Source organism: Ceratotherium simum, chromosome 13, assembly GCF_057802395.1.
Source record: "Ceratotherium simum simum isolate JZ-2026a chromosome 13, ASM5780239v1, whole genome shotgun sequence".
Classification (NCBI taxonomy): Eukaryota; Metazoa; Chordata; class Mammalia; order Perissodactyla; family Rhinocerotidae; genus Ceratotherium; species Ceratotherium simum.
This window is the reverse complement of record NC_141912.1, coordinates 44,611,908-44,621,121: the sequence shown is the minus strand read 5'-3', so window position 1 is coordinate 44,621,121 and position 9,214 is coordinate 44,611,908. Positions and strand designations below refer to the sequence as shown.

At 49.9% G+C, this 9,214-nt stretch overlaps 1 protein-coding gene across 1 annotated transcript; it reads right to left on the bottom strand.

Annotated features, from left to right (window-relative positions):
* Positions 1-89: 89 nt before the first annotated feature.
* On the bottom strand, positions 90-789 carry MYMX (myomixer, myoblast fusion factor). Its single transcript, XM_087437872.1, has one exon. The coding sequence runs from the start codon at positions 779-781 to the stop codon at positions 527-529; it is 255 nt and encodes an 84-aa protein (XP_087293998.1). The 5' UTR covers positions 782-789; the 3' UTR covers positions 90-526.
* Between the last annotated feature and the right edge of the window lie 8,425 nt (positions 790-9,214).

The window sequence follows — 9,214 nt, the reverse complement described above, 5'->3', positions numbered from 1 at the left end:
AGACTGTTTCGCGGCGGAGCAGTACAGGTGACAAGACTTTTCAAGGCATCCCAAGAATTCAGATCAACAAATATTTATTGAACACCTGCTGCATGCTGGCCTTCCGGGGACAGGACTGACTCCCTAGGGAACCAAGGTCCTATCTTAAGCTACTGAGTCTGGAAGACAGACAGATGAAGATCTCTTCTGTCAGCTAAATTCTCAGTTGTCCTTGGGTTAAGCATTGTTTTTGATGGGACCTCGTATTCCCATTTGCCTGGGAATGGGGGGGGGGCGGTCAGTTCATCCCCCGACTCAGGCCAGAGGTGACTAGGAAGGGTCTTGGGAAGAATGCAGAGGGAAGGAGGGGTCATGATGAGTTTCCCGCTCGATGCAGGGCATCCTTCCAATCATCCTTCCAATTGTTTCTGCTGGTAGTGGGGAGGCATGTCCTGGTCTGACCCCTCGGTCAGTGACCACGCCAGGACTGTGTCACTCCAAAAAGAAAGTGTTTCGATGAATACAGCTGCTCCCAGGACTCGTGGCCTCATTTCTGGGGGGCTAGCCTCTCCCTCCTCTCCTGGCAGGCCACTCTGGAGGCCTCCCCAGCGTCCGGCGGGTGTCTCTGGCTGAGGACGAACAACAGACAGCCCAGCACAGCCTCTCGCATGTCCTGGGAGCCCAGGCGGCGAGCCAGGCGGCGCAGCAGGGGCAGGAGGTGCTGGCGGGCCAGGCGGGCCGCGGGCAGCAGCAGGCAGGACAGCAGTGTTCGCAGCAGCAGCGGGAGCAGCGGAGCGGGCATGGCTGGGCCGTGGCTGCGAAGGCAATCCAGACTCTAGGCTTGCCTTTCCACCCCCTCCTCACCTGGCAAAGACGGGGGGTGGGCAGGATCTCCCTCCCTTCAGTTTACACCCTCATGCTCCCCAGATCTTAATTTGCGGGTCGGTTTTAGTTTCCCACAGCCCTTTCTCTTGGCAAGGTAGCTGGGGAAGGGGGGTTCTCACCATAGCTAAGGAGACACGGAGCCAAAGCAACAGTAAAGCTTGCCATCCCCAGCCTCCAGGGCCTCCTGCGGTTCTCTGGACCCTCCCCTCCGCTAGTCACCCTCCTCATGCACACCCTCAGTCACCTGGCATTCCTCAACCCTTCTCCCCCATCCAGCAGGAGTTCTTCCCCAGGCGATTCTAAGTTTTTTTTTTGAGGGCCCTTGATCCGACACTCCCTACCCTCCCAGTCCCCCACCCCCACCGGTCCATCCATCCATGGCAGCAGCTCTCACCGGTCGGAACTGCTGCTCAGAATCAATCTCTGGCTGAATTTGCCTGTGGGGGCACAGCCTCCCTGGACACTACACAGCTCAGCCCCACCCAGAACAGCTCGCCTGGGAGCAGCGAAGAGACAGCTGTGTTCTGGCACCTGGTAGATGGAGGGGAGGGGGCAGCTGGGCTGGCAGAAGTGGAAGGAATTGGAATGCAGGAGTTCTTCCTCCTGGAGGCAGACCTCAGAGTGGGAACCCAGAGTGCGCTTTCTAATGGTGTGACCTTAGGCACACTGATTTTTCCGGGCTCGGGTCCCGTCCGATGGGAGTAACTGGGGAGAGTAACTGGAATGGGATGAGATCTGCTGGCCCAAACCTGAGAAGCAGTAAGGCTGCGGCCCAGACACACCAGACATGCCCAGAGTGGCTGAGAGAGGGGGCCGAGCACCCGGGCAGGCACTTAGGGGCCCTCTCCTGGGGGTGCAGGAGTGGGGTCACCATCCGTCTTAAAGCTGCGTCCAGTTGGACAGCTGGGTGGCGTTCCCACTCAGGAACAGAAGAGGGACACCCACTTCTGGACCCTCTTACCCACTTTTTTTACCCCGAAGGTTAAATGAGGTTCCATGAGATAGTGAAGTAGAGACAGTCTAGGTTTGTTTTGTTTTGTTTTTAAATACCTCTTCTCCTACTTCATAAAATAGGTCTAATTTCTGCCTTGCTAGACTCAGATGAGATAATGACCATGAAAGTGTTGTGTAAGCTTCACAGCCTTGGGAATATGCTCTTTATCGTCATCCCACCACCAGCCTCCAGTAGCATCAATCACCATCTCCAGAACCGTCAAAGACCTTGAAGAAAGAAAACTTAAACATCAAAAAGGTCTATTCCACTTCTACCTGGAGGAAGCAGGGGAGAGGAGCTAGAGTATAGATTTATAGGGGTCGTCTTCCTCTCCTTCTAGCTGTTTCCTGAGGAGATGGGACGGCCATATGTCATCCCTGGGCTGTGGGTGGAACGTGTATTGAGTACATCTGTTTGCGAAGCCTGTGAGTTCATCATCTCACTTAGTTCTCACCACACCTGCAGGGGAGCGATTATTATAACCACTGTTATAATGGTTATAATAATAATAAGAAGAAACTGAGGTTCAGAGTGATTAAGCAACTTACCTGGAATCACACAGATAAATGGCCTGACTTCCCCCCAAACCTGCCCCTCCTTCAGGCTCTCCTCTTTCTGTAATTGGCAACTACGTCTTTCTAGTTACTCTGGCCAAAATCTTGGAAGTTATCCTTGACTTCTCTCTTTCTATCACAGTGCACTACCCACATTGGTAAAGCCTGGTGGTTCTACTTGTAAAATATTCAGAATCTCACCACTTCTCACCATGACTACCTTTGTCTGAGTATTCTTCTGAATTATTGTAGTAGCTTCCTAACTGGTGTTTCCGTTTCTCTTTTCCACACAGTGACCAGAATGATCTTTATAAAATACGAATCGGATCCTGTCCTTTTTCTGCTCAAACTGTCCAATAGCTCCCGTCTCCCTCAGAGTTAAAGCCAAAGGCTTTAATTGTGACCTACAAGGCCCTGGGTGGTTTGGCCTCGCCTGACTTCCTGATTCAACTTCTAGTCCTTGCCCCTCTCTCTCTGCCCCAGCACACTGGCCTCCTTTCTGCTCCTTAACTGTGCCAGCCATGTTTCTGCCTCAGGGCATTTGCACCTACTATTGCTGCTACCTATAGGGCTCTTTCTCCAGGTATCCACATGGCTCCATCTCTCACCTCCTTCAAGTCTTTGGCCACATGTTACCCATCCATCCTATTTAAAAGTACACTCCCTCCACCCCATCTCCTGCTGCTTCCTTTCCATCCCCTCCTCTGCTCTGTTTGTCTCCACAACAAAACATTGTCGACATGCTATATATTTTACTTCCTTATCTTGTTGATTATCTGCCTCCCACTCTAGAATGTAAACTCCATGAGAATGGGGACTTGTGTCTGTTTTGTCTGCTGTGTCCCCAGTGCTTGGCAATAAACATTTGTTATAAGAATAAACAAATAAATAAACGTTCTGTGTTGGGATCCAAACCCAGGCCTGCTTGTCCCAGGGCCTGTGCTACTGAGACCCAGAGCTCCATGGATCCAAACACATTCTTCTAGGATGTGTGTGAGACCCCCATGGGCCACAAACAGCTGGAGAGATCCGCTTGGACAGGAAGAACTGACCACACGGAGCCTAGGAGAGGGCAAGTCAGGCTTCAATGGTTCCTTCTGGGAACCTCCTAAGTCTGTCATCTCGAAGGAACCCTGGAGGCCCCACCACATGCTGGCCCACATCTGTGGTGGCCGTGGTCTTGGGTAAACCACACCCCACCCCTCCTGGACTCAGTTTCCACAGCTATGGGAATTTCCAGCTGTGAGATTCTTGGACCCTGGGCCTGGGGCCAGACTCCTGCCCTTCCCTGCTCCCTGGAAACAGAGTGTCCAGGGGCCTGGGACTGTGAGGCGGGTAAAGGAAACAGGATAACAATGGTAACAATGGGGGATCCCAGAGGGGGCTGGGAAGGGAGTGGGGAAGGGGCACGGCTGGGACCAGGGCTGGATGGAGTCTGAGTTTACTCTCTGCCGCTCACACCCTCTGGGGACTAACTCTTCTCTCCACCTCCTTCCCACCCCATCACCACCCCACCCGCCACCCCACCCCAGACATTTTCTCCAAGGCAGGAAGCCAAGGACTCTGCTAAGATTTCCTCAGCCTTTCCTGGAAAAATAATCATCCTCTCTGGCAACAAAGCTGCCATGGAGCAATTCCTTCTAGTTTCTAATTTAGCTTTGTGTCATGGATCCCGCCTGCACTGCCCTGACCTCTACCCTTTGCCCTCTCCTGGCCAGGGAGGGACCAGGCAACTTTGAGGAAATTGGCCAAAACTCCTGTTCCTCAAAGTTAATTAAAAAAAAATTGTCTGGGTGCCAACTTGTGAAGTTGAGGCGTGTGGGCTGGGCAGTAAGTGACCCCTGGAGTCCTCCTCCCTGGTCCTCTCCCCAGATCCTCAGAGCCCTCCAGAAGTGTCCTGGGGGCCCCCACCACCCCCATACATAGGCATCGGTTAATTGGACCGTTCGTGTCAACAACAAGCGTTGAATGCTCACTGTGGGCCAGGCCTGTGCAAGGCGCCGAGGACACAGTGGTGAGCAGGACAGACACCCCAAGAGTCAGAGGGTGACAGACAAGCAGTTGGGTAAACCGATGCTGGGGTGGCCAGAGTTGCAATAGAGCTAATGGGTTCTCTCGAGACCTGGGAGTAGTGGGCCTCCTGCTCCTCGCACCCCTTTCTGCTTGTCCCCATCCAGGGGTCCAAAGCACTCTACAACATGGCCACCGACCTGCCCGGGGAGGGGAAGGGTGCTTCTGCACTGGTCACTCGGATCTGGATTCACTGCGGGCTCTGGGACCCTCTCTCAGGGCCTCTCTGGATGCCTGAGTAGACCATACGCTGCACAACTGGGGGTAGGGATCATCTTCTTCCCTGAAATGGGAGTTCCCATGACACCTACCTCTGACAGGATCAGGAGGTGGGAGAAGACTAGGTCCAGAGCTCGGCTCCTAGAACGTGTCCAATAAACAAGTTTGTTTCCGTCCACCTTTTTGGGTTTTCCCTCCCAGTATACCCTGTATCTGAAGCCCGCCCAGTTGGCTGCTCCTTGAAGACCCACTACGAGGCACCTGGTGCTCATGAGCAGCCTCTGTGAGTGGATGCTGGGGCTCAGTTAATACCTGAAGAATTGACGGAGGCCTGGGTTCCTGCAAGGCCCTGGCCCCTGGCTCTGTCATGTTTTACTGTCCTGTTGTCCCCTCTAGGGGATCAGTGCTGGCCTGGAGCCCTTCCCCATGTGGGAGGTTGAGGGCAGTGCTGACCCCCATACAAGGAGTTCTGAAAAGAGGCAGGAAGGCCTTGTCAAGGGTGGGGAGTGCTGAGGTGAGCAGGGGCCGAGGAGCAGGTGTGGAGGCCAGCCAGGTCTAGGAAGTGTCGGCAGGCAGTGAAGGGCAGAGTACTAGCCAGGAATTGGGCGTTTAGCCCTGTCACCTACCACAGCACCTCTCTGCCTGCCACAGTAGTCCTGGAACCATCTATCCTATGAGGATCTGAGGCTGAGTGTGGTGATAGCTGAGAGAACACTTTGTGAACTGCAGCTCCTCCCAGGTAAGAGATGATGTACTCGTGAGGGACGGTCCCTTACCCTTGACCTCCATCCCCGTGCCCACCAGTTCCAGGCAATGGTAGACCCACGGACAGGCCATTGGGCAGTAGCACACATGCTAGACATGCTCGTAAGACACAAAGAAAATGGGTCAGGGAGTTGGATGTGGCCTGGAAGAGTATCTAGAGCTGACAGGTGGGGCCCTACCCTATCTACAAGAACAGTTGCTCTGGCTGGGGAGCAGGAGGCCCAGAGAAGGGCCTGTACAGAATGCAGCCCATTGTCCTCACTGAAACAACTGTCACTCTCCCCAGACTCAGCTGACAGGACCCGAGGTGGGAGGTGAGAGGTGGGAGCCCTACCCGCTCTGGCAAGGCCTCACAGGAACAGTCAGCTGCTGGGGCAGGACAGCTGCTCCCTGGACAGCGGGAGGGAGGGGAGTGCACCAAAGGGCTGGAGTAGGGGCTAAGGAAGGACATGCCTGGCATATCTGATGTGGGGAGGGAGAGCCGCAAAAACCGCAGGCCCAGGAATAAAACTAACAAAGGCTGAGCAAGACCCTAACGGAGAAAACAAACAAATGTTTACATAGGGACCAAAAGAGACCTAAATATATGGACAGATGTCCCAAGATAATAGTCAGGAAAGTATCATGTTATAAAGATGTTAGTTCTCCCCCAAATTAATCTATAAATTCAATGCCAATGCCATTCCAATTAACCCAACAGTGTTGGTTTTTTCCCTTTCTGGAACTGGGTAAACGATCATAAAATTTATATGGAAGGAAAAAAGACCAAGAAGAAGTAAAGAAGAAAAAGAAGAGAGGGTACCAAGTTGGCTCTACAGATACCAATCTGGTAATATGGGAATTAAAACAGTGTGGCAAGATGCAAGAATAGACACAGTGACTAAGGAACAGACCAGAGAGCTTGAAACAAACCCAAGAATATATGAGGCAGAGCGGGAATTTCTGGTCAGAGGAGAAGGGACATACAGGGTGAGAAGTGGGGCTGGGACAGTTGCCCATCCAGGAGGGAAAGAGAAGATTTGATCCTCAGGCACACCAACTACAAAAATAAATTCTAGTGGCATTAGAGACCTGAATGTGGAAATTAAAAGTATTAAATATAGAAGCTGATCTTAAGGAGTTTGGGATAGTAGAGAATTATTTGTTTTATAGATTTTTACAAAATTCTTGTTATGGTAATTTTCAAAACCACACAAAAGTAGAGATAATAGTATAAAGAACCCCCATGTATCGATCACTCAGCTTTGATAATAATTTAAAAACTTTCAATTAACAAAAGACACTACAAGCAAAGTGAAAAAAGAAAGATTCGTGTCAATCATAAATAAAATACTTTCATAATCAGTAAAAAAAAAAAAAACAACAGAAAACAATAGGAAAATTAACCAAAGGATATGAGCAGGTCATTTCCTGAAGAGGAAACATGATAAGCCTATAAATGTAAACAGTTACTTATCCATACCAGCATATGAGGAAGTGCAAATTATGTTTGGAAGAATTTTTGCAACCCTGAGAAGAAAAATTCATGGAGTACTGGAGGGAAAGTTCACTGGCACAGTCATTTTAGAGGGCAATTGGCAGTATCTGGTAAAGCTGGAAACCCACATTTTCCTGGAACCCAGCAATTCTGCTTCTAGATGTGACTCTAGAGAAATTCTCACAGATGCACCCAGGGAGACATGTATGAGGATGTCCATTCATGTTTTTTGTAATAACAAAAAAAATTGGAAACAACTTAAATGTCCCCCAATAGGAGAACAGAAAAGTAAACTCAATCATCAAATGGAATACTATACAGCAGATAAAATGAATGCACTCACTCTCATGTATCAATATGCATAAATATCAAAAACATGATGCTGAGTAAGAGAAAACCAAGTGGCAAAAGAATATGAGCCAAATTATACCATTTATGTAAAAATTTGAAACATGAGCAATGGTATATATTTTTGTGGATACATACCCATGTAGTAAAAGTAGAAACACAGGTGGGAATGACAGACAGGACTTCAGAAGAATGGCTCTCTCCAAGAGGAAATGACAGGGCTGGCCCGGTGGCGTAGTGATTAAGTGTGGGTGTTCAGCTTCCGAGGCCCGGGGTTTGCAGGTTCGGATGCCAGGCACGTACTGATGCACCGCTTGTCAAGCCATGCTGTGGCGGCGTCCTGTATAAAGTAGAGGAAGATGGGCACAGTTGTTAGCCCAGGGCCAATCTTCCTCAGCAAAAAGTGGAGGATTGGCAACAGATGATAGCTCAGGACTAATCTTCCTCACGAAAAAATAAAAATAAAAAAAAAAATAAACCACTAAGTTCAAAAAAAAATTTTTTTTAAAAAAAGAGGAAATGACGGTCCACACGTGGAGGGAGGGGACTGTAGCTGTGTCTGCAATGTAGTATCCCTTTAAAAAAATGAAGAAAGCTAAAGGAAATATGGCAATCTTGTTTAATCTGTTTAATCTTGGTGGTGAATACATGGAAGTATTTAATACTCTTGTATTATTTGCCGTCCTCAGTATTTCATTATTATTCTGCATATCATTCATTTAATAGTGGAGCATGTGTTGGTCTCCCTAACCTCTTACCCTTTTTCTCTGGACCTCTCTCCCTCTCTTCCAAATTTTTGCCTCTCTTTCCCTCTCTGCCTTTCACAAGTTTCCGGCCCCCCAGAAGTAAAGGCAGTTAGGGAGCGAGGTGTTGGGAGGCAGGCCTCTTGTTTCTGGCTGGCCCTTGGGGCGCATCCCCCATTCTGTCCTCAGTCTCTCTTTGGCTGTCCAGAGCTGGCCCCTTTCTGCCTCCCTCTCTTCTCCGGTGGGAGTTGGTGCTTTGTGCAAGGGATGAGGCTGACATCAGGGGAGCGGGACTAGGACAGGCAAAGGAGGGAGGCCGGGGGTGACCTTGACATGCCACCTCCATGGCAGTCGAGGGGAGCACAGCCTGCTCCCTGAACCACAGACCCAGAAGAACTGTGGGTGCCCACCAAACCTCTCCTTATCTCTCTTCTCCTGCCCCTTGTGAATCCAAGTGGAGACCCCCAGCCAGCCTGGCCTCTTCCCCCCCCCTCCCCCCACCCCCGTCTCTCTCGGTGAGGGAATTCTGAAAATATGAGGGAAGGGACTGGAAACCTCATCCTAAGGGTGCTTGGCAACCTGGAATGGTGGGTTTGGGGAATATACATCTGTCAATACCAGTGAAGCCAAGTCCATGTCAATTATGACAAAACAGGTGCTGTTAAACTTCTCTGTGTTTAATTCAACTGATGAGTATTTATTCTATTTGAATCTGATAATACAAATGTCAGAGAACAGAAAGTATGGGCATGGTCCTTTTTAAAGAACTACGTTTTGAACATGTCTCCATTCTTGTGATAGCGGTTATCTACACAAAAATCTACCTACAGAATTACCGTTGGAGTCAGAATCATGCCGGGAGATGGTGGTTGTGATTGGGTCACACAACCCAATTAACTAATTAACTGAAGAGGGCAATTAATCAAAGAGGGCAGCTCTCAGACCAAATCATACTAATAATATTATTTAACACAGAGGGAGTATGGGGTGGTGGTGAAGCCAATGGCTCTGGAGCTATGGGCCCAGGTTCGAGTCCCAGCTTCTCTACTGCCAGTGCAAAAACTTAGGCAAATAAGTCGTTAACTGCTCTGTGCCTCAGTTTACTTTTCTGTGAACTGGAGCTGATTTGTTAGGATGAAAGACATTAATACCGGTTAGAACAGTGCCTGGTACGGAAACC

Coding starts and splice junctions, on each gene's coding strand:
- MYMX (XM_087437872.1), bottom strand. CDS start 781: ATGCCCGCTCCGCTGCTCCCGCTGCTGCTGCGAACACTGCTGTCCTGC.